This window comes from Pan paniscus, chromosome 5 (genome assembly GCF_029289425.2).
Source record: "Pan paniscus chromosome 5, NHGRI_mPanPan1-v2.0_pri, whole genome shotgun sequence".
Taxonomy (NCBI): domain Eukaryota; kingdom Metazoa; phylum Chordata; class Mammalia; order Primates; family Hominidae; genus Pan; species Pan paniscus.
Window position 1 is genome coordinate 119588773 of NC_073254.2, and position 26545 is coordinate 119615317.

A 26545-nucleotide genomic window follows, 5' to 3' on the forward strand; every position below is an offset into this window, starting at 1 on the left:
AATTACCCCCTTGACAACCTATAAAAGGCTTTAACACTTAACTAAAGGAAGAAGAATTCTCAAAAAACAACATCAGGCAAATTCAAAAAGATAAATTCAAGACACTAGTCGATACAGCTGGAGAAGTTACTTTTATTCTTGCAGTTTTATACTAGGAAGTCAACATTTAATTTAATAAGCCATCATCCACAATTGATTAAAAATGTTTAATCCTTAAATTGTGCATCAATATCCTATGACTCCAAATTTTATTTATCACTCTCCTTCAAGTCTGAAGAAAATGATTAATTTGCTAAGTTCCACAGACAGTACAGTCCCACTGACATAACATTTAGTATGATGTCCTACTCTCATATTAGAATTAAGGACAGCCAGTATCAAACTGGCCTGAAACCTGATTGTGTTCCTGGTTCAGAATACCTGTAGTATATCTGTAAATCTACACCAAGACACAACATTAAACTAGGGTGTGTATATCTTATAAAAACCTTTTCACAGTAAAAATCAACATTAAAATTTTACCAAATTCCAACATTATGGTTTTTGAATCCAATTAAGCTTTCAAAATGCCTGATTAGCTGTGAATTAATTATAAATAACTTCATGTAGTTTGCCCAGCATTTCAAAATGGTTACGGACTATCATGTTTAAAATGTCAAAGTATGCTATACATATTGCACTTTTCTGCTAGGCTGGGCTAGTATCTTCCATGGCAAGATCCTCAAACTACTGAATAAAATACACTTTTAAATCAATATAGGTACTTGATTAATTTCCCTGAAATTATCAACATCATTACCAAAATCTTCCAGGATTTTGTAAGATTTGATTCCTTAAATACAGTTTTAAAGTTAAACTTATGGAGGGAAAAAAACCCTCATAGACTGACTGTAAATTTTACGTCCTTTTTTGGTCCCTCAATGACCAAAGAGAATTTTAAACAAATTATGCTTCATGTTTCCTGGCTTAATAAAAAGCTACAATTTCTATTATCCAAATTAAGAAATATTATACTAATCAAAAGCTATTAATTTTGAAATGTCTATGTATGTCTGTCTGTAGGTCCCCTTAGAACCTTTCCAAACATTTATAATCAAGAGATTTTAATCAATTATGTACTAGAATCATATTAAAGAAAAACTTATTTTGCAAAAATAAAATCACTTTCCAATATGCTTGACAGAAACAAGCTATTCATTTTCATTTGTGTTCCACTGAAGACATTACTGAAATCTGTCCAATGGTTTATTTCCAAGTGGTCCACTATGGAATTCTTCGGAATGTTTTAAGATTGGCTGTAGCTAGAGTTCTGACTTCCATTTGGACCCTGCTCTCCTTCACTGTTCAAATGGGGAAGAAAGAGATTTTATACCAATTAAAAGATCCATTTTTACACCCTGATAAGCCTACTGACTTTTAAATTCATTATTCTGTGGCACAGCTATACAAAACAAAGACATTCCTCATTATAAGACACGTGAAAAATTAAAATCCAGAAGACTAACATTTGGTTTTATGTTTTTATTCTTATATAACTTTGTGCCCTCACATATAACAAGCATTCTGGAAGTTAGTGTCCATATATACTCAAAAACTTTAAATTACGGTATGGGATTTCATTGTTATTACAGGTATCACTCAACATAGAGATTACAGCTTCTTCTAAACAAATTTCCTATAAAATTAAATCTTACATATAAAATCCTATTCCTACTATTTATGAAAAACAAGAAGTGTTCTTCAAAAAAAAAAAAAACCAAAACTGTTGTCCAAAGGCATAATAAAATCATATATAAATACAGCAAACCTTTATAAGTCAGCAAGAAATATGGTAATTTCCTGGAAAATGCTGAATACTTAAAATAAAAATGCTGAATACTTAAAAATAACTAAAACTGAAAATACCAGTAACTTTGGCAATAGGATTATTGCCTTATCTTGTCCACCATCATCTTGCAGCTTCAGGCCCTGCCACTAGTGGAGAATCACTCAGGGAATTTCTGCAAAAAATGCATCCAAAGGTAGCTGTTTGAATGACTGCCTTAAACAGCTCCTTGAATAACTTTTTCCAAATTGTAACATTATGAGTAGCAATCCATAAATCTATCTTGTTATAAAACAATCATTTTTCTAAAGAAACAATTAAGATGGATGGCATTTCTTTATTTCCCTTCTGACTTTTTCTCCCTGCCCCAAATGAACTGGTACACAGTGAGGGCTGAGAACCACTGAACTAAATGAACAGATCTTACTTAAAACACACACATACACCCCAATAACAACAAAAAAAACCCCCTCTTAGCATAGGTGATTCATTTTTAGCAAAAATATATTCTTATGTGCTGTGGATCTTAGGGTCACTTAAAAACCAAAATTCTTTATCTTTACAATATCAGATCATTCATTGAAATTTTTGAAAATTGCTACTGAAATTTATAAAACAGGACAATAGCCAGCAGTGAAAAAAAAAAAAAAAAAAAGATGGCACAGAATCAAACTGACATGCAACTACTATAGTTCTGAATTCTGCCCTGAATTTCAGATGAACTTACCTAATTCTGTCAGCTTTAAATTTATGGTATATGACCATATGTTGAGAGATACCTGTAATATACCTCCACTGCATTAGGAAAAGTTACTAATCAGATTAGTGATTTTTTTAAATGAGACATTCTCAATCAAATCACAAATTTAAAAAATAAAATTAACATGGATCATGAAGTTTTGGAAGAAATGTTTTAAAAACTACAAAACAACATAATCTAAGAAAAATATGGTAAGTATGATATATAATTAAATGACATCAATAATTAAAGTCTACAAAGTACCTGTTTGGAGGTGGTTTTGGTTTTGGCATCTTACTAAGAATGGTTGCCATCTCTTTTCTCTCATCGAAATTCTTCCACTGCTCATATAGTTTTAAAATAACCCTGATTATTTCCAAAATCTAGAAGAAAATATTTGAAAAGTTCTCAGTGGCAAAAACAAGCAACATTTCTTATATAAAGAGCATACATCACTACACAACCCTCAGAAAACAGTAAATAGTCTCTGTCCTTAAATCCTGATAAATTTGAAAGCAGTATTTTTCACCACAGTGCTGTTTAGGATTTTCCTTCTAGCCTCTCATTTTTCAGCATGTGTGCATTGTCCATTCTTATCTATCTCTGCAGCTGATTTCCTTCCATCTGATGATATCTTTTAAACTGAAACATACTAAGAATAAAGGTTCTAATCATGAGGGAATATACCACTATAGAGCACACTCCTCTAGTGTAAATTATTTTAAACAACTTAATCGGGGGTAGTGCACAAAAGATGTTTTGATTCTCTGTTACTACACATACATTAAGGTGCTCAAAAACTGGCAGCTACAAATTTGAAACAACTAGTTTCCAAATTAGCTATTTTTTTCCCACCTGAGTAGAAGCTAACCTTAGGATTAATTTTAATGCATTTAACACTTGAGCAGAAAAGCTAGAAACACAGCAAAAGCCATTCTGCCAGGAGATAGGCTATGTTACAGAAGTTCACAGTAGTAGTCAGTGGTTACCAGGGAGCTTTTAAAATAATCCTGGGAATTAGAGGCTACTTTGCAACCAATTAAACCAAAAGTTTACCATTCTGTTTAATCCTAAACTGAAAAGAGATACATAACTTAAATAATCAGCATTAACTCTTCCTACCAAACTTTTTTTTTTTAAAACGGAGTCTCGCTCTGTTGCCCAGGCTCGCGTGCAGTGGCACGATCTTGGCTCACTGCAACCTCTGCCTCCCAGGTTCAAGCAATTCTGTCTCAGCCTCCCGAGTAGCTGGGAGTACAGGTGCATGCCACCACACCCGGCTAATTTTTGTATTTTCAGTAGAGACGGGGTTTCACCATATTGGTCAGGCTGGTCTTGAACTCCTGACCTCAGGTGATCCGCCCACCTAGGCCTCCCAAAGTGCTGGGATTACAGACACAAACCACCATGCCCAGCCCATGTTTCTTAATATTTTGTAACCAATAATCTTCTTAGCCTGGTGGACATCACAAGATTTTAGGCTCATGATAAGTAAACATGACATTAATTTTTAAACATTCAAGTTTACATACAACTAAGGGAATACCTTTTCCATATCCACAGAAAGCTCAGCAAACCATTGCCTGGCATCTTTCTGCTGTACAACACAGGCTACATGTAGGCAAGCTGAAATGAAAATGAGAGACAACTGTCCATGTTTAACTGCAAACACAGAATATATGATCTAACAAAGATTTTTCACTATTTCCTGTGTATTTTCCAACACTCTTTAAAAAACATTAAACAGCTACATATGAGAGTTACCATTGGCCATCTCATCAACGTAATCCGAGACAGAAAAAATTACTAGATTACATCAAGTTCTTGACATCTGGTCCTCAGTGCGTGCTAGTCATGGTGCAGTTGCCTTGAGAGTCAGGCACGTTGAAGAGGAAAAACATCCAATGAGGAGAGCAGAAAAGGGAAGTTATCCCTGAGTAGTGTACAAAGTAGCCGTTAAACTGCACCCAGAAGTCAGTGTGACAAAACAAAACAAACAAAAATGTCAATTAATACACTAGGTTTTAACAATGTTGACTATGTTTCCACATTTCAGTTAAAAGCAGTGTTGCCTGGCCTTTTTTCTTCCTTTTCATTATTAGCACATGATCAAGTTATGTGAAAGCTGGGCACATCCTTACAGAATTCAGTGTTGTAATCAAATAAAGGTTAGAAAATAAATGTAATATACTGTATACAATATTAGTTACATATGTTATACACAATATAAACTAACAAAAGAGAGGAATCTACATCATAATTTTGCCTAAAACAATTTCTACTGAGCAGCCTGGATACCCTGAACCCACCCCAGCTTAAGTTATACTCCGTGGTCTGGTTATCCATGTCTTTGCTAAGGATGACATTCTAGGCAAATAGCAACTCAAATGTGAACTGACACACTGGTTGCCCTAAGTCACGCAAAGCTATGAGTAGGGCTTAGGTCAAGAAGGGGTTAAAAAAACCAAATGACTGACATGATAAAAACAGGAAATTAAAATACAGTGGACAATGCTATTAACATGGGCATGCATAGAGTACACTGAAGATTGAGGAAGCATCCTAAACCCAGACTGAGGTGATGCTGAAAGGGTTGGGGAGGGTCACTGAAGAGCTGATATCTAAGCCAAGTCTTATAAAAAAAAAAAAATGAGAGTGGGAGAAGAGAATAGTATGTATATCAATTGGGAGACGAATTTGGCTAGCTCCGGGTTTCTCAATCTTGGCACTACTGACATCTTAGGTTGAACAATTCTTTGACACTGTCTTGAATACTACAAGATGCTTGGCAGCATCCCTGGCTTCTACCCACTAGATGCTAGTAGCACCCTACCCTAGTTATGACAACTAAAACCAAACATCGCCAAATGTCCCCTCGGGGCAAAATTATCCCCAGGTGAAACCACTAGCCTAGCTCAACAGTTTGGAAGATAGATAGGCTCTCTGAGGATGGGAGTGCTGGAGGCTAATAAGCCAGTTAGGAGATTGCTGTGGTAACATGGATAGAAATGAGAAGATGACTATGAGATTACAGAAGGAACAATCGAGAGGAAGGCACAAAATGTACTGGTAAACAACTACATGTGGGTATTGAGGGAGATGAAAGGGCCTAACTGCTGGGTTTCCAACTGAGGTATATAACTAGTGCTATTCACCAAACTGGCAAAGACATTCAAAGGAGGAACATATTTTGGGGCAAAGTGATAAGCTCAATCCTCATCATGAGTCTGAGGTGCTGGTGGGATGCCAAGTGGAGCTATGTAAAAGGAAGATGGATATAAAGAACTGCCAAGTGGCAAGATCTTGGCTAAATAAAGAAATTTAAATGTTTCAGCATGTAAGTGATAGTAGAAGCCATGAATCTCAGTGAAAGTACCCAAGAAGAAGACAGCAGGGATGGCAAAAATGTGACACATGTTCTGTTATCCCTTCCTTCCTACCTATGCAGATCCCAGTATTCCTACCCACTGGGTAGGACACCACTTCAAAATCCTTTCAAATCCAGTCCTTTCAGGGAACTGCCAGTAATACAGAAGTTTAAGTATAACCTATTTGTCAGCCCTGATGTAAGAAGGCCAAGAAACATCAACATTTAAGGAATAATTGAACAACTGAACAAAGACAAACCAATGGAAAATAAGAGGGGAAAATCAAGAGGATGGAGTTATAAAAATCAATAGAAGGGGCTGGGCGCAGTGGCTCACGCCTGTAATCCCAGCACTTTGAGAGGCCAAGGAGGGTGGATCACCTGAGGTCAGGAGTTCAAGACCAGCCTGGCCAACATGGCGAAACCCCGCCTCTACTAAAAATACAAAAATTAGCCAGGTATGGTGGTGGACACCTATAATCCTCCTGTAGGCAGGAGAATCGCTTGAACCCAGGAGGCAGAGGTTGCAGTGAGCCAAGATCACACCACTGCACTCCAGCCTGGGAGACAGAGTGAGACTCCATCTCAAAAAAAAAAAAAAAAAAAAAAAAATCAATAGAAGGAAAAGGAACAAAAATTAACAAGTGCCCAATATATAACAGGCATTATTTGGTGCTCTACAACCTATCTCATTTAATTCTTCAAATGGCTCAGTGGAATTATTAGTATTCTCTCCATTTTACAATTAAGGAAACAAACACGGAAAGGTCAGATAATTTTCCCACAATTGTAAAGGAGGTAAAGTTTAAGCCTAGGACTATCTGACTCCACCCATTACAGCACTGCTTTCCACAGACTGTAGAATGAATGTACTTAACGTCTTCCTCCAGCCAAGCATTATGGACCACAGATGCTCCTTTACTCAACCTCTGAGTATTTGTTTGGGCTCAGGATATGAAAGCCCCAATTATTTTACATGCTACAATTAATATTAGCTGGCTTAATTCTGAACTTTTCCCTCTAAACAAACAAATATGTTCTATTCAGACACCGATTAAAACTATTTTGAATGGTTTAAAAAAAAAAAAAAACTTACCAAAAAAAGGGGGTGGGGGAATAATAATCCTGATTTATGACAGTTGCAGTTCATATTATTGAAAGCTCACATGCAAGGATTAGTCTATTACTTCATGGAAGATAAAAACATAAAGTACAATAGGGTGAAATTAAGTTTAGGATGACCTAAATAAGTTTATAACAATTTAACTCATAAAGGCACACCATACTTACATACCTAAAGCTATCATGAAAGGAGGATACAGTAGGCAAAGATCCGTTCTGTAGGTATCATTCACTATCCTCCTATAGAAATGTAAATCATATTATTACTGAAAGCAGAACTACCTCATCTGATTGTGTATTTCCTCCAGAGAGGGCCAGATTTCCCATCTTTGCACACATTTATTTCCTTTTATACTACTGAAGCACAGCTATAAAAGTGAAAACATCAAGGCAAAAGGATGGATACATGAATGTGACAACAACTAAGCACATATCAATGAATAAAATTACAGCTAAATATATTTTAAATTTCAAAATCTCATAACAAATTATAAACATTTTTCTAATTTTTTAAAAATCAGAAAAATCAAATTAAAAAACCAGAAATTATACAGTAAATTTATATGTATGTTGCATACTACCAAAAAGTATTCTGATTACTTTAAAGATAACTTCAGTCTTAATTTTTATGTTAACAGTCTGTGTTTTGTATAAAATTAAATTTTAATAGGTATATTTATGGAACAGATAATAATTTAGGATTGTCTTCATTTTGGCATTTACACCACTATAGTTATTAAAATTCAACAAGTGGTATTTTGCTCAACATAAAATATCTTGGGGCAATAGTTTAATGACTTTAAAAATATTGAACTTCATATTTAATTGTCAACCTTCCTATCTAATAACATGTTACACTATTAATAACTTCTGTTCTAATTACCATGCAAGGGGAAGCAACATGTCTTCTTGGCCCATGTCCTGCACATACTGGAGCAAAGGTCTATAAGGATGATACACTATCAAGCAACAATCCTAGAAACAGTTTAAAAAATGTGTATGTATAAAAAACAGATTTATTACAACACAAAAATGTTATCATTACCCAACTGATTTGTAATTGTGTATTTCAAAGTGAATTTCACTAACTCATGCTTGCTTCCCTTTTATTCTCTTAAGCTAGCAGTATGACAGCCCTAAACTCTACCGTAATAGTGAAGGCAGTGCTCTCTCTGGAATATACCTTGATAAATCGGTTGGCAGTCAGTCAGCATCCATTCATTCCCTTAGAGACTCAAAGTGTCACATCTGCAACACACTGAAACCTCTTATTAGCCTATAAATTCATAATTCCCAACTGGAGGAGCAGAATTCTGCCAAAGACATAATCTATCTTTAAATAACACTGCACACACACACAAATTGTGCACATAATTTATGGTGGTTTAATGTCCTGACTTGTCTGTTTGTAATCCTTTCATTATAGTTACTTACTATAGAACAGAAAAATTTTCCCATCCTAAGTAGGATATACAAATTATTTTACAGGCTTCAGAGAGACTCTAGGTGCTAATATAAATAGGCTACCATGATTTCACCATCACATATTAGGTGGATGGTTTTCAAATGTACCTCTCTAAAATCATTTCTTTAAATAATTTCCAACTTCATTTAATTTAAAAATGTTTTAATCTATTAATCACAGAAGATTTACTTACCATTAGTTCTAACAGATAGAATTCACATTCTAATATCTGTTTAAAACAAAGATTATCAATGAAATGTCAATATGAAACCAAATTAGATAAGTCCACTTAATCTAACATAAATTACAGACATTATAGTAATTTATCAAAAATTTTTACTAAAAAGTTTTAAAAATCCAGACAATAAACATAGTTTATATTAAAATAAATATCTGCAATAAAAAATTACTATTATATTAGAAATGCAATTATGATTATAAGGATTTTAATCCTTGTAAGGAAAAGCCAGCTTCTCACAATCATTCTTATTACTCACTTTTATTTAAAATATCCTGTAAAACCATCAGATTTTCCAGTATACTTTCTACTCAGCAAATGCAAAAATACAATTATTTCTACTTAATTAAAAAAATGTAACTTAAAGAGAATAAACAAATCCCTTGCAAGGTGGAAAAAGGACATACCTATTAAAATGTCAATAGAAATTCACCTTATATTTCATATTGTTCCATTAGTTTTAATCCCAGCTAAATAGTAGTATCACCTGGGACCTTTTACACAGTACCAATGTTGGGAGCCCCAAGCCTGAAAATTCTGATTTTGTTGTTCTGGAAAGGATCCAACATCAGTATTATTTACAAGTTCCCAAGGTGATTTAATGAGCAGCCAGGGTTGATAATCACCACTATGAAGTATTTTTTTTAAATGGTAAAAGCTATTTAGCTTTAATTTAGAATAATGTCTGTATTTATGTAATATTTGAAACTGCCATTTCTAGGAAACTATTAAATTTAGTCTAATATAAAATAGAGCTAGTTTATATATAGCTTTGATAATTGTTCCATTTTATACCATATACTTACATGATTCATCCTATAAGGAAATTCCTTTGGAAAGGCATATGAAAATCTAGTTTTTACTGCAGAAAATAAAAAAAACAATTTAAACTGAGAAAATGGGAAATAAATTAACTCAAAATTCCTTTAACAGAGCAGAATATTAGAGGGTAGAGCAAAATTATTTTCAGTAGGAATTCTTGGCAACACTTACGGACCCAGATTTTTATTTATTTTCAGGGAAGGGGAAAGACTGGGGGGCAGGACACTCTACACAGCTTCAATTTTATATTTACTACCTTAAGAAAGGATTCTGATGTTTAAAAAAGAAAAAGATCAGGAAAAAAAAATCACTGGCTTTTATCATTTCTAAAATCTTTTCAGCTACAGAGTGGTATTCTTCTATTTTCCAGTGACTGAGCTTAGAAGGAACACAGGGGTTATATATGTGTTTACAATATATACAATTGGCAAAAAATATACATATAAAATACTGGGAGGATAGTACACCAAAAAAATGTTAACAGTGGTTATTTGTGAGATTTAATAACTTTTTACTAATCTGCACTTTCTAAACTTTTTACAATGACCAGGTATTTATCAAAATATATATTTTAATAAAAGCATTTATATATGCAAAGGTCTCGAGTTACTCATAAAGTAGTAGTAGTAACACATAAAGTTAGTACTCTATTATCTATTACTCTATTGGTTAGTCACTAAATAAAGTACAAATGAAAAAAAATGTTAACCATCAATCCCCCATGTCCTTAAAATGGTGTGAGCATATACACATAAGTACTATTTGAGAAACTGTATTCAAGCCATTATGACACATTTAATTCAACCAAGTAACTACTGACAGGTCCTAAAAAATGTTTGGTGTCAGCTTCCATTTGTACAAAGCCCAAGTGATTTCACTGAAATTAAAAGAAATTCCATTTCTGGCCAGGCACAGTGGCTCATGCCTGTAATCCCAGCACTTTGGGAGGCCAAGGTGGGTGGATCACATGAGGTCAGGAGTTCAAGACCTCCTGGACAATATGGTGAAACCCCATCTCTACTAAAAATACAAAAATTAGCTGAGTGTAGTGGCATGCACCTGTAGTCCCGGCTACTCGGGAGGCCGAGGCAGGAGAATCCCTTGAACCCGGGAGGCAGAGGGTGCAGTGAGCTGAGAACACACCACTGCACTCCAGCCTGGGTGACAGTGAGACTCCATCTCAAAAGAAAAAAAGAAAGAAATTCCATTTCTTCTATGCACTATGTTTTCAAAAAGATTTGTTTTGCAAATTCAGTGCCCTACAGCTAATTTAGATGTGTAATATCTGCCAGGATTTGAAACCTAGAACAATTTAAACTTGACATTAGTAAATTTATAATCTTTCCTTTCTTCTCTCCTTTATTTAAATTTAAGACATACCTATTAAGGTTTCTGAGTTTTACAAATCCTTGTGATGTAAAGTATACCAGCACAACAGGTTCTTATATAATGGTAGACAATCAACAAAGTAAAATTATCTCTGTATATAAAACAAATCTACATCCCCATGCCCTGGACCTTGACACCTAACACCTCTATTGAGAATATATTTACCTGATACTGTCACATGTCTGTTACTCCACGCTAAAACTGCTCTGCATTTTTTTCTGTCTTTTAATCCTTTTCCTCCAACTTGGAGAAAAATACATCCCTCCTCTCTATTGTTTGTCTTACCACTTATACACTTGTTATCATCTATTCAATTCATAACTCCTACTACTTTTTTTCATCTTTAACCTTCCTCCTTCAGTAAATCTTCCATCACATACCAATATACTCAAATTTCCCTTGAAAAAAGCAAAACAAACTCTACCTAATTATATTCCTCTGCCTTTTATTTTTGTAGACTCAAACACTGAGATCATGCACAGTTCTCTTATACCCACCGTTATTGACTTCCCAGCCTCCAGAACTGTGAGAAATAAATGTCTGTTGTGAAAGCCACCCAGTCTATGGTACTTTCTTATATTAGCCCAAGTGGACTAAGACATGCCTTCACCCAACTTCCCCTACTATGAACATCTTACATTAGTATGGCGCATTTGTTACAATTACTGACCCAATATTGAAATGTTATTATTAACTAAACTGTACTTTTTTCAGATCTCCTTAGTTTGTACCAATGTCCTTTTTCTATCCTAGGGTCTTATCTAGGATACCACATTATATTTATTTGTCATGTTTCCTTAGACTGTTTGGCTGTGACAGTTTTCTAGCCTTTCCTTGTTTTTGATGACTTTGACAGTTTTTAGGAGTACCAGTCAAGTATTTTGTCAAATGCCCCTCTACTGGAATTTGTCTGATGTTTTTCTCATTAGACTAGAGAAAATGGGTTTTTGACAGGAAGACCACCGAGATAAAGTACAATCTTCATCATATCACATCAATGATACATGATATTAATGTGATTTATCACTGTTGCTACTGACCTTGATCGCCTGGCTAAGGCAGTATTTCTCAGGTTTCCCCACTGTAAAGTTACCTTTTTCCTCCCTTTCCATATGTACACACTAGCAGGAAGTTAACATGTATAGCCAGCACCTTAGGAGTGGGGAGTTATGCTCCCTCTACTTGAGGGCAGAATAGTTACATATATTATTTGGAATTCTTCAGCATGGAAGACATGTCTCTTCTCCCTCATTTATTTATATCAGTATGGACTCATGGATATTTAGTTTATACTTTGAGTTATTATCCAATGCTATTTTTACAATTTTGATGCTCAAATTCTTTCAGCTTTGGTCAGTGGGAGCTCTCTTAGTTGGCTCCTATATCCTTTTGACATATCCTCATCAATAGAGGTTTTTGTTTTTCTTGTTTGTTTTGAATACTTCTTTATTACTGGCATTATGAGATGGTCCAGGTCCATCTTGTGTATTTCTTGCCCCAGTCCTAGAATCAACCATTTCTCCAAGCAGCCCTGGTACCTTTTATTGGAGAATGATATTAGAAACCAAGATATGGGTACTAGGTGAGCTCATTGCTACTGGGATGTCATTGCTTATGGACTCTTTCAGCTGAGGAAGCCAAGAAATATACACACTAACCCATGTATATACACATATCTATAAATATTTCTATATGTAACTAACCATCTATATTGTATTAAGGTACACGAGTTCATGCTGTTTCCAGCCCTTTGCTTATCTGTAAATTCCCGCTCCAACAACGAGAAACCCGGCTCTCAAACATTTGCTATTGATTTACGTAATTGTTTAATTCCCATATACATGTATAGTATTATCAGAATTGTTAACTTGTACACCCATGGGTAATAACTTTATCAACTAGAGTACAGTGCTTACGTGTAGTTCCTTTTGCCTTTACTCTTACACTCTTAATCATTTCCAAAGCTACTTATGTCAACACCTTTCCCCCAATTCCTTTCACTGAAGTTGTTCCATGTATTTTTAATATAGTTAGACTATTCCTTTCTCAGCACCTACTTGCTTCTTAATTCCTTGCAATCTGGCTTCTACCTCCACCCCCACATTGTGAATGACACTATGTTCTCTCTCAAAGATGTTTTTTTCTTTGGTTCACATCTTTTTCTATGCAGCATAAGACATTGTGCAACTCTTTTTTTTTTTTATTTTTACAGACAGAGTCTTACTCCATTGCCCAGGCTGGAGTGCAGTGGCATAATCACAGTTTACTGCAACCTTGAACTCCTGGGCTCAGGCAACCCTCCCACTTCCGCCTAGTTGAGTAGCTAGGACTACAGGTGAGTAGCTAGGACTACAGGTGTGTGCCACCATGCCCAGTTAGTTTTTCTTTAATTTTTTGCAGAGCTGGAATCTTGCTATGTTGTCCAGGCTGGTCTTGAACTCCTGTTCTAAAGCAATCCTCCTGCTCCAGCCTCCCAAAGTGTTCAGATTATAAGCAGGAACCACCATACCTGGCCTGTGCAACTCTTAAATGTTATCAAATTCCAAATTTCTACTGCTGGCCTCACATTTTTAAGAGGATGTTCTACTAACATATTTATACTTAGAATGTCAAAGATTAAATTTAATTCTTTTCAGAACTCACTTATTCTCTTTTTCAGTACCAGCTTCAGCTCCCCAACCCCCAGGCAAAAAAACCTCAAAACACATTTCTGACTCTTCTTAAATCCCTTCTTTTTATAAGAACTGCTGACTCTATCGCTCAAATCTGGCTTGTTTGTTCTTCTTGCTGGCTGCCAATATTCGTTTAAGCCTTCATTAGTGTTCACTGGGATGACTTCAGCAACTTAAAAATTATTTTTTCCACTTTAAACTTGTTAGGTTTTATTTCTCACAGCACCCTGTGGTAAGTGACAGCACTCAATACAGTTTGCAGTTTTACTGTATTTCAGAAGGTTTTTGTTTTTAAATTGTGTTAAGATATACAAAATTTTTGCAAAACTGAAACTCTGTATCCATTAGTCACTCCCTATACCACCCTTCCTCCAGCCCTACCATTCTACTTTCTATCTTTATTAATTTGACTAAGTATTCCATGTAAGTGTAATCACACAATATTTGTCTTTGTTACTGGCTTATTTCACTTACCGTAATGTCCTCAAGGTTCATCCATGTTGTGGGATGTAAATAACTTCAAAATTTGTCTAATTCTACCTGCCCTCTCCTCCAATTCATCTTACATAATTCTGTCAGATTTACCTTCCTAATGCACAATGCTAGCATTACCCTCATGTGTAAAAATAAATAAAACTGGCCAGGCACAGTGGCTCACGCCTGTAATCTCAGCACTTTGGGAGGCTGAGGTGGGTCAGATTTACCTTCCTAATGCGCAATGCTGGCATTACCCTCATGTGTAAAAATAAATAAAACTGGCCAGGCGCAGTGGCTCACGCCTGTAATCTCAGCACTTTGGGAGGCCTGAGGTGAGGAGTTTAAAACCAGCCTGGCCAAAATGTTGAAACCCCATCTCTACTAAAAATGCAAAAATTAGCCCGGCGTGGTGGCACACACCTGTAATCCCAGCTACCAGGGAGGATGAGGCAGGAGAATCGCTTGAACCTGGGAGGCAGAGGTTGCAGTGAGCCAAGATTGTGCCACTGCACTCCAGCCTGGGCGGCTGAGCGAGACTCCATCTCAAATAACTAACTAACTAACTTTCATTACTGTCAATAGAACAAAGTGCAGATTCCTTCATTTAGCATCGAAGGCCCTCTATTAGCTGAAATTAGGTAAGGATTTTTCCCCACTATTTCCTTACTCACCATTCAGTTAATCTAACTCATGAGCTTTCCCTATTTGACTAAACTATTCATTGTTCTTAGACTGTCTATCTCTTGCATTTCCCCAGTTCAACTTCCTTCACCAAGTTCTACTTAATCCTTTCTGGATTCATGAAACAATCTTTTCCCACCCAAAACATTCACAGCATTCTCTGTAACTCTCTTATACTATTTATTTCCTTCTGTATTAATATTTTTATGTTTCTGTCTTCTTTTTTTGTCCTTAAATTCCTTGTATTTTACCTTGGTACCAATGCCACTGCATTGGTACAGTGTTTTCCAGTGATAATGATGTTGTTGTCATTGAAGATGATGATGATGATGATAGCCCCTAAAGTTTACCGAGTATTGTGGACCAATATATGTCCCCCTCCAAAATTCGTATGTTGAAGCCCTAACTCCTAGTACCTCAGAATGTGACTGTATTTGGAGAGAGGGCCTTTAAAGGGATAAGATTAAATGAGGACAGGCCAGACGTGGTGGCTCATACCTATAATCCCAGCACTTTGGGAGGCCGAGGCTAGTGGATCACGAGATCAGGAGTTTGAGACTAGTCTGGCCAACATGGTGAAACCCCGTCTCTACTAAAAAATACAAAAATGAGCTGGGCATGGTGGCACATGCCTGTAGTCCCAGGTACTCAGGAGGCTGAGGCAGGAGAATCACTTGAACCCAGGAGGCGGAAGTTGAAGTGAGCATTCCAGTCTGGGCGACAGAGCGAGACTCTGTCTCAAAAAAAAAAAAAAAAAGAAAAAAAAAAGATTAAATGAGGACATAAGAGTGGGGCCTAATTCTTTAAGACTATTGTCCTCACATGAAGAAGACGGCAAACCAGGAGTGTGTGTGCTCACAGAAAGGTCCATGTAAGAATAGCCAGACACCTTGATCTTGGATTTCCATGCTCTAAAACTGTGAGAAAATACGCTTCTGTTGTTTAAGCCACCTGTTCTGTGGCATTTTGTTATGGCAGCCTCAGCAAAGTAACATACTAAGCAAGGCACTGTTCTAAAAGCTTATATTAACTCATTTGGTCCTCATAACAACCCAACAACACAGGAACGGGTTTGCACATAGATATTAATATCTACCCGTAAGAATGACATAATAGTCATTAGAAAACAATAAAATACAATAAAATTCGGAAGCAGAATTTTTTCTTTACTCTTACAAGATTAAAAGCCACTGAGTTGATGTTTTTGGATTGATAATTACTATCCATTTTAACGTTAAAAGTAATATCTTTATATCTTTTTTAAAAAAACCTCTTTTAGCTTGATTTTTTGCCAAATACACTAGACATAAAGGTCTCCTCAGGAAATTTAATAAAGCCAACCAATCTCTCATATGTCTCATAAACTAAAAAAAAGAATCTATGTACTCTGGAGCTTTCTTTAGAATTACATCCTTAAAGCAGATATACTTTTTGCACTTACATACAGAAGTAGCAGCAGCAATCAATCTTGTATTTGAAACTACTCCAAATTCCTAAAGAAAGAAAAGCAGGTACATGTTAACCCAATGAATCTAAGGGTATCTGAACTCTATTCAAAACGGGATTTCCTTGCTCCTGTTTACAATCTGTTCACCTTCTAACTACTTGAGGCGTGAAGTACTTACACCCCTAAATGTACAGGCTGATTACCCCTTATCTGACATGCTTAGGATCAGAGATTTTTCTGATTTAGGAATATTTTGCATTACACTGGTTGAGCATCCCTAATCTAAAAATCTGAAATGCAAAATGTTCCAATGAGCATTCCTTTGAATGTCATGTCGGCCCTCAAAACGTTTCAAATTTTGAAGCATTTAGGATTTTCAGATTACGGATATTCTGCCTGTATTACCTTTCCCCCACATTGCTACAACTTAAGACATATTTTAAAATAATTTTATAATTTAATAACAATAAAAGGTACCAAATTAGAAACCAAGCCTTAAGGTTACAGTGTTAGTTTTTCCATTTAAATTAGTTTCCAAGAAGATTGTTTACATTCTATACTTAATTGCAAGAATATTAAGTATGTTTCCTATTCAATTCAACCTGTATTAACAGATACTTCATGCCATTCTATGATAAAACAGTCGAATTTGTGAATAAGATAAACCTTAATTAATCACCAAAAGAACTAAAAAAAAAAAAAAACCATATAAACAGTTACTATCCTTTTTAGAACAGGGAGACAGGAATTACGTAAGACTTCCAAAGTCAGTTCCCATTTCCTCTTTCAACTGAACAACCACCATTGTGAAAATACTAAAATTTATTATGATCCACCTTATATATACTGTTTCATTTATTGCCTCGTAAGATTTCTAAAGCCTTCACTTCATTTTAAAATAAAAAAATCAAGAGTTGGTTTCTTATCCAACAAAAGGAGCTAAACTAAAAATCTATTTAAATACCTTCAGCCTACATCCTTATCCTGTGTAAGGGAAATCTATGTGTACTAATATATTTGTTTTACATTTAAACCTCCAACTATAATAACTGAAAAGAAAAAGTAAAAGCCTGAGACATGTTCTTAAATGAGCTTTCCATACAATTTCCATAAAACTAGAGAAAATACAGAAAGATTTGGTCACAGAGATTAAAAAAAATAATAATGCTACAACCAAATCTGAAAGACTACATTCTCTTTCTCAGGAATAATTCTTTTTTTTTTTTTTTTTTTTGAGATGGAATCTTGCTCTGTCACCCAGGCTGGAGTACAGTGGCATAGTCTTGGCTCACTGCAACCTCCACCTCATGGGTTCAAGCAATTCTCTTGCTTCGGCCTCCCTAGTAGCTGGGATTACAGGCATCTGCCACCACATCCGGCTAATTTTTGTATTTTTAGTAGAGACGGGGTTTTGCCATGTTGGTTAGGCTGGTCTCAAACTCCTGACCTCAGGTGATCCACCCGCCTCGGCCTCCCAAAGTGCTGGGATTACAGGTGTGAGCCACTACACCCAGCCTAGGAATAATTCTTTATCCAAAACTCAAAGGGAAAACTTTCATTCAGTAAATCACATCACAGAGTTCTACTCAGTAAATCAAATAACAATATTTAACAAGTAAGATAGATTAAAATCCTCAAATTAATCTACAAGATTAAATGTTTATAAAGATTTTTTGTCTTGGTCCTCCATACTGCCTGTGCTTAAGAGACTTTAAATTATTACATGGTAATATTTAAATAAAATCAAATATTACATAGAATTATTAGAATTAGAAAACTCAATCCATAATAAGGACCTTTAATGAACACTTTCTTTTCCATTAACAAAAACAAAGCTGATTCTGCCTTCTTAAACTACCACTCACAATTAGAAAACATAAACTTCTAGAAAGCTTGTCTTAATATTATTTCTAACAGAGTCAATTGTCATTATTTAGGTAATAGTTGGGAAAGATGTCATGGATAACCTTAAATCATGGCTAAAACAAAACTAAATCAAAGTGGGTGCCAAAAGGAATGTAAACTTACTAGGTAAAAATCACATTCAATATTCAAGAATACAACTCTAAGAATACAACTCTAAGACATTATCCAAAAATAGAAACATAATGCAAAGATTTCACACCACCAAAGACTACATTATTTATGAAAAACAGCCGATATCTGCTATTATTTTCTGGACTTTAGCTGAGCTCTTTCAAAAATACTACAAAGGTAAAACAGTTGAACAGAAATTCAGTCTCTGCTGCAAGTTCCTATCTATCTTCTCTCCCTTACCTAATTTCTCTACGCTCACAACCTCAACTTTTACTTGTTAGACTCTATATAGCTATAGCTTCCCCTAATCCTTGCCTTCCTTCTGGCTTGGTAGGCAGCCAATCATCAGGATGATGGGAGAGAAGACAGGAGAAGATAAGCATATGGGTGAGAAGCATAAGGGACATTCTCAGGTTATGGTAGGCAAGCTGTGGTACTTACTGAATACTACTCAGTGCCAAACAATAGATGTCTCAAAGGCAGCAGAGGAAAGTAGTTAAGAACACAGGATTGGTAACGAGACTCCCATGGTTCAAACACCGGCTCTCACACTTACTAGCTATATCATCTTAAGCAAGTTCTTCATCTCTGTCTCAGTTTCCTCATTTATAAAATGGGAATACTACTACTATGTATTCCAGTTTGTTACAAAGATTAAGTCAGTTGGTACACAGTAAGTGCTGTATGTGTCTGTTAAGTGAATATATAAGGATATGTATATATTTCTTTGATTTTGTACAATTTTAGTATTTTGCATAAATTACCATTTATTAATTTTACATAGGCCATGTGAAAACTGGGGCAGATTAACCAACATACATTGACTACACTTTGATGAAGAACAGAAAATTGTTTTATACCTCTACTTTGGATGCCAAAAACACACATGTAGGAGCCATTAATACAGGATCTATACTTTTCAGAGAATACCTAAAATATGATAAAACAAAGTTAAATATCATTCATACAGAAAACACACTGGGAAAAAAATCAAGATAACTCTATGGTAGATACATGATTCATTTACACTGTGCTAAGGTTCATCAACATTAGATAAGAGTTCAAATAAATAAAATAAAATAAAAATAATCCTACCTGGCATAGAATCTCTTGAAATATACTGTAGCAGTGGCAATAACTTGTTGTCTTAATTTAAGATGTTCACCCAATGCTTGGATAACTAAAAGGCAAATAATGAAATTTTAAATGTATCTTCTGGTATCATTATAATATTAACATTGAACAGTAACTTCCATGTGGTTAAATCATAATTATGTTCATTTTTAACAAAGAAAAAACCTACACATGCTCTATGTGAGTCACAGTGGTCTAATTCTAGGATTTGCAAATGTGTTAAGAAATATATAGGTATGCATAAACAACAACAAAACAACAACAAAACAGAAACTGCCCCACAGCAAAAAATTATTCATCCATTAAGGAAGTTGAATAAGTATTTCCCCTCTATCTTCTAAATATTTTTAATGCTTTTCATATTATCTTTATAATAAATATAAAAAGAAAATATTAGACACCTATGAAACTTGTTAATACTACCACTTTTTTTGTTGTTTTGAGACAGAGTCTCGTTCTGTCGCCCAGGCTGGAATGCAGTAGCACGATCTTGGCTCACTGTAATCTCCACCTCCCAGGTTCAAGTGATTCTTGTGCCTCACCATGCCCAGCTAATTTTTGTATTTTTAGTAGAGAGGGAATTTCACCATGTTGGCCAGGCTCATCTCAAATTCCTGGCCTCAAGTGATCTGCCCACCTCTGCCTCCCAAAGTGCTAAGATTACAGGTGTGAGCCACCACACTTAGCTTTATACAGCTCACCAAAACAAATAAATAATACATAAAAATCCATAATGAATCCTCAAAAAAAAGAGATAAGTTTACAAAATAGTGAACTGAAAGTTAAAAAAATTATGTGACAAACCTACTACATGTCAGAGTAAAGATCTATCCCTACATCTTCTTCCCTTCAAAGCAAAGTTCTAAGAGAAATGACCACTATAGGATGTCAATCCAAAGAATCATTTATCCTCAAAGTACTTTGCTTTAGCCAACCTTGAACTGGGTCTAATAATTATTATAAAGTCTTAGGGAGATTAGGTAACACTTTCAAATTGTCTCGAGTGCCTGTGATATGTAAAATTCACACAAAAAAACTTTATTTGGATCACTAAAAAGAAAGATAAATGAATACGTTGTAAAAAGAATACCTGTATAAGCAAAAATGTTAGGTATGCACTAAAACAGTTCACAAATTACCACACAAAAACATTTTTATTCAGAGGTAACCAACTATACAATTTGAACCAATTTTTTAAAAAGTTTACCATTTGTAAAAAATATTTGTAACTTCCAATATTCTTCCTCTGAGAGAAACTTTAAATCCTTTTGGCGCTCCTTCAACAGATCTTGTTTATCCAAAATCCATTGCAAACTAGAAAAGACATGTTACAGAAAATCAACAAGCAAGGTCAGAGGAAACACTCTAAGATTGAACACATTGTTCATATTCTGAGAAGTACAAAGTGCAAAAAGTAACCTTAAAGACAATTATTTCTCACATTTCTTGAAATGTGACTAATAAGAATTATCTCACTAATAAATGTAAATACGTCCTGAAAAAAATTCTGCTCTAATCTTTTCCTTCTTCCTCCTTAGTCTGTTACTAGCTTGTATTTCATTGATTCTGGCTCTGATATCAAGACATGTCTTACAATCTGTGATGCCTTCGTGTTTTAATTGGCAGCATGTTTATTCTTTCTTAGTGATATAAGATAATGGTGGAATTATTTGGCACTAATTGATGGTGGCTTAGATTTGAGGAAGTATATAGTTTTCCAGCTGTTCATGGGTAACTATGGCATCTAATTTCCTTACTTCACAAATCTAATTATATTAAAAACTGCCTCAGAATGTGTTACACTGATAGCCTCCTCCTCTTGCCTAGTCAAGTGTGCTATTTTTAACCAGATATGAAATTGACATGACTCAAAGAAAAAACTATCTTGAACCTGTGTTTGTCATTCAATATGTATTTGAAGTCTTATGTCAATGAACTTGTTATTCAGCATTCTTTTATACAGCTTTATGGATGGATCATTATTTAGCCAATCTCTACTGATGGAAATATAGGTCGTCATTTTTCACCCATATTTTCTGATACCCTTAAGGGCTTTTTTCCTTCAATTTATGATCCATCTGGAATTTATTTTGGTACAAAGTAGGGATCCAGCTAAAATTTTGTCAAATGCTTATCCAAATGCGCGGAGGTATTTCCTAATTTATAATTCTATCATTATACTTGGATCTTCTTTATAATTTCCTATTTTTTTCTTGTTCACATGCTGTGCTATTTTAGACACAGAAAATTAAGTAATTAATAGCTGGTATAAAAAAAATACTCTCTTCCTACTATTTTCCTGAATGATATTCTTCTTAATGAATATCTTTGTAATTCTCCTTGCATATTTGATTAATAATATATTTGAAATAACTTCCCAGAAGTAGGATTAATGGGTTAGTGTTGCTGGTAACTTATTGATACACATTGTCAGTTTACCCTCCAAAAACATTATACCAATTTCCATTTGTATTAACAGTTCATGAGTGAATCTTATAATATTTAATCCTGGCCGGGCGCGGTGGCTCATGCCTGTAATTCTAGCACTCTGGGAGGCCAAGGTGGGCGGATCACCTGAGGTCAGGAGTTTGAGACCAGCCTGACCAATATGGTGAAACTCCATCTCTACTAAAATTACAAAAATTAGCTGGACGTGGTGGCATGCGCCTGTAGTCCCAGCTACCTGGGAGGCGGAGACAGGAGAACTGCTTGAATTTGGGAGGTGGAAGTTGCACTGAGTTGAGATCATACCACTGCACTCCAGCCTGGGGTACAGAGTGAGACTCTGTCAAAAAAAAAAAAAAAAAAAAATCCTATGGGTTACTGCCACTTTTAAATACTTTGTAACTTAAAGGCAAAGTAGTATGTCACTGTTTCTTTTCCCTGTAGTTTACTTTTGAGGTTAAACATCTTTCCATGTCTTTATTGGTCAAATACAGTTCTTCTTTTGTACAATGTTAATTCTAATATGACCATTTTTCTAATGGGATTACCGATTTTTTAAATGATTAAGAGATTCTTCTGATCTAAAATTTGTATAGTATAAATAATAAATCATTTGTTTGTCAAATAAGTGCAAAATTTCTCCCAAGTTTAAATATCTCTCAGTATTTATTTGTAATACAGAAATCTGAATCACTTACTTAAATCTACCTTTTATTTTCATGTTTGTCAGGCATAGCAAGGCCTTTCCTGATTCAAAACGATAAAAAACAATTCACCCATATTTTCTAATACCCTTAAGAGCTTTTTTCCTTCAATTTATGATCCATCTGGAATTTATTTTGGTACAGAGTATAAAGTAGGGATCCAGCTAAATATGCTGTCAAATGCTTATCCAAATGCGCTAAGGTATTTCCTGATTTATAATTCTATCATTATACTTGGATCTTCTTTATAATTTCCTATTTTTTTCTTCTTCATATGCTGTGCTACTTTAAAACATAGAAAATTAAGTAATTAATAGGTGATATGAAAAATACTCCCTTCTATTCTGAAAATTTCTGACTATTCTATCACAATTATTCTAAGACCTAAACTTTAGAAGCATTATGTCAAGTCCTAAAAAAGAATATCCATTCAAATTTTGTGATTACATTACATTTAAAGATCAATATGGGGAGAAATGACATCTTACCAAGAATTCAAACTCTATTAAAATCTGTATGTGCCACTATGGACTTTTAAAGTTTTCTTTCTACAGGTTCTGTATATTTCTTTATATTTTTCCCTCTGTATATTTTCTGTTGCTAATGTAAATTGTACTTCCCTATCCATTTTTAAAAAGCTTTTATTTTTGCATTTTATAACTGGTCACCTTCCTAAACCTTTATTATTTCTAATAACTTCTCAATTAACTGAGTTTTCTCATTAATTTTATTTCCACGTATTGATAATTTTGTCCCTGTTTTGTCATTCTTTCTATATCTCCTTTGTATCAATTGTATTGACTAGCATATTGGTAAAATCTTAAATAGGCACCCTAATTATCTCAATGTTTCACCACTGCTGATGCTTTATGTTTTTCATGTTAAGGAAGCATCCTATTTCTGTTTTAGTAAGAGCTTTAGTCAATGATAAATGTTGAATTGTATTAGTTTTTTAATACCTTTACTGCTTAATAGATTTCTTAATATTGACTATATTTCTATAATAAAATCCAATGTCATGTTTTATACTTTCAATGTAATGTTAGACTGCATTTGGTAATAATTCATTTACAATGTTTGCATCAATATTCAAAAGTGAGACTGTTTTTAGTGTTCCCTTTGCTAGATTTTTCTGTGTTATTATGGCTTCATAAAGAGAATTAGAAAGCTTTTCTTCTTTCTGTATGAAATGGAACAATTTCAAAAGGAGATTCTCTTGAAAGATGGAAAGTATTTACCCATGAAATAACGCATAGTTCTTGGGTAATACTCTTAACTTGCTTTGGCTTTCAAATTTAAAACCCTGGAGATAACCCAAAAGTACCTCTGGGTTTACTTTTCTCATTCCTAATTTTGTATTTTTGTATCATTCCTTTTTCCCCTGATTTAACTAGCAGTAGTTTGGTCTACTGTTTTTATTTACTCTAAGAATTAGCTTTTATAATTTTTTTCCTTTTAATATATTAGCATCGTTATCTATTTTAAGTCTTTCTGTTTCTTTAGGTTTATTTCATGTTTCCTTCTTAATATTATTAAATAGAATATTTCTATTATCTCTCAATTATTCAGGATATTGATTTTCTAATACATTCAAGCTTTGGTTACATTCCATATATGGTACTATTATGATGTTATTTTCTAGATAGTAAGTAACTGTATTTTCAGTTTCCTGTGGATACCAATAAAGTATCCACAGTTAGTTTTGTACTTTTTATTTTTGTTACTTGTTCATTAATGCATTCAATTAACCAGCAAATACTTAGTGCCCTTCTAGTTCATTTTGGTCACAGACTGTGTTTTGTTCTACCTCAACTACACTGTGGTTTGCTAATTAATTTCATCCCCACAGAGTCATTTTATGTTTTTAAAAAGATAAATTTCACAAACATTTTATGAGTTTTCCTCACAGAACTCTGTATGGAGGATAAACTTAAAAAATGTATAAATACTGCATTTCATCAAATTTAAGATTACATCTAGGATTCATCATTATTTCATATGCTATGAAAGAAACTGCCATGCTGATTTCAAAGATGTTAAAGTGTGAAAACGTGCATCTTAGAAGCATGAAATATAGCATATTTAATATAAATTGCCCTCTTTCACCAAATTCACCTAAGACAATGGCCTTTCATAATCTTTTCGTTTGTTTTTCCAGAATTGTCTTGTCTTCCACACTCGTTACCTTTTCCAGATAAGAAACTCCATGACTGCTCAAGGGATTTGAGCAAGGCAAAGTGGTCCCTTCTTTTAGGACTATTTGAATTGGGAGAAAAGAATAGTTTCAAAGAAGTAGACTTAACTTTATAATAATTTTATATTTGAAAAGTGAAAACATATTTTTAGAATGCTATGAATAAATGAAAGCATAATGAGAACACTATTGAAAATAACGCAGGATTTTTTTTTTAAGTTGAAAAACTGAAAAATCAACAGTCAGCTACTTGTCAATTCTCTCAGCTTCTTTCAGAGTTTATCAGAATATCTCTTCTCCACTACCTAAACTTTTTTTTCAGGAGCTCTAACTCCAATACCTAAACTTTCGATACTTTAATTTTGCCAAAGCAATATTTCAGTGTGTGAAAACAATGCAACATATATATACACATATATATATATACATACACACACACATATATATACACACACACACATATGATCAGTGGTAAAGCTTCTTTAACATGTCATCTCCACAGAATCACTTTATAGCAAGAGGAAAACCTGCTTTTCCTTAAATAGGTTACTGAGTTCATTGTTTCTTTTTTTCTCTTTGCAAAGGGCTAAAAAATGAACATCAGGAACAGATCCTATTCACAGAATCGAAATTTAAATTACTTACTAATGCTTTCTTAGCATAAAAAATTATACTAAAATACCTTCTTTGTCAAATTCTGTTCATCTTTCAACTATACAGTGGAAAGCCTAGTCAAATGTTCAATTAACCCCATAACGCACCTTCCTGCCTGCTTAAACAAATGTATTTAGGGATAAATGTTTTTAATATTATTCTAGCTCTCACATGGTCACTGACAGAAACAAGAACTTATTCATGAAAAAGGTTAAAGAAACAGGTAAACAAAGTCACTGGAAAAACAGGCCTTTAAAACAAAATATAAAGTACAGGCTAATGAAATGGATAAATTTAGAGGGCACCTGCCCTATACCTTATCAATATAAAACTCCATCTAGACATAAAGTACGCGCAAGAAGCGGTTAGTAGGCAGAAACAAGCCAGACTCTCTCCTCTCCTCATAATATTAAATCCACTCAAGATATACAGTGAATGACAAAAGACCACGACGCCGATCACCCGAAGAAACCTCAGGTAAAAGCACGCCACAACTGTCCTGAACAAGTAGCCTCACAGTCTTGAGCTGAGTCACACTTCCCGTACCTGTGCCCACTCTATCCGACCCCCCGCGGCCTAGCTAAACCAAGAATCCGAAATTAAACTCCGAAACGTTCCTTCCCGGGAGACTAAACTCTCTCCCACCCCTCCCCCTCACAGATCCTTCCCTCCCCGAAACTGGGGCTGGGGGCGGGGAGGGGAGTCGCCTCAGAAAAGCGCATCTTGATTCTGGCCGCTGCGGTCTCCCGTGAGGACCCCGGCACTCGGAACTGAGCTGGGATCCAGGCCCAGGGGAGTCACAGGCCCCGTCCTCACAGCCCCCGCAAAAACCGGCCCCAGGTGAGAAGACGGAAGATCGCTTACTAGTGGGAGCTCTGCCAAAAGTTCCCTGCCATGGAACACAGCTTGCCCTGATAAAAAAGCACCAGCCGGCGGAGCGGCCCGCGGAGCGACCATAGACCCAGCCCGTCCGGTAACCGCGCTCCTCGATCAAATCAGCTCGGCTCGACTCCGCTCCGCGGCGGCGACGGCGAAAGGAAGAGGATGGCCCCGTAGTCTCCTTCACGCCGGCCGACAACACTCAACTGTGCAAACCCGTTCCTATCGACAAAAGTTCCGGCCCGCGGTAGCGG

At 35.1% G+C, this 26545-nt stretch overlaps 2 protein-coding genes across 5 annotated transcripts in view; one reads left to right on the forward strand and one right to left on the reverse strand.

Annotated features, from left to right (window-relative positions):
* Nucleotides 1-26545, forward strand: part of TSTD3 (thiosulfate sulfurtransferase like domain containing 3) — a 69539-nt gene that overhangs the window by 24985 nt on the left and 18009 nt on the right. The gene's annotated exons all lie outside the window — the stretch shown is intronic.
* On the reverse strand, nt 113-26422 carry CCNC (cyclin C). Of its 2 annotated transcripts, none has more exons than XM_003824356.6 (12): nt 26277-26422; nt 20623-20729; nt 19377-19461; nt 19142-19211; nt 16239-16290; nt 9563-9618; nt 8712-8747; nt 7937-8028; nt 7226-7293; nt 4111-4190; nt 2829-2947; nt 113-1340 (listed from the first exon to the last, which is right to left on the reverse strand). In XM_003824356.6, the coding sequence occupies exons 1-12, from the start codon at nt 26306-26308 to the stop codon at nt 1286-1288; spliced, it is 852 nt and encodes a 283-aa protein (XP_003824404.1). In that variant the 5' UTR covers nt 26309-26422; the 3' UTR covers nt 113-1285. The 2 variants fall into 2 exon arrangements, with proteins under 2 accessions (XP_003824404.1, XP_054969957.1); XM_055113982.2 differs by lacking the exon at nt 113-1340 and adding an exon at nt 1512-2000 and having other exon boundaries at nt 26277-26374.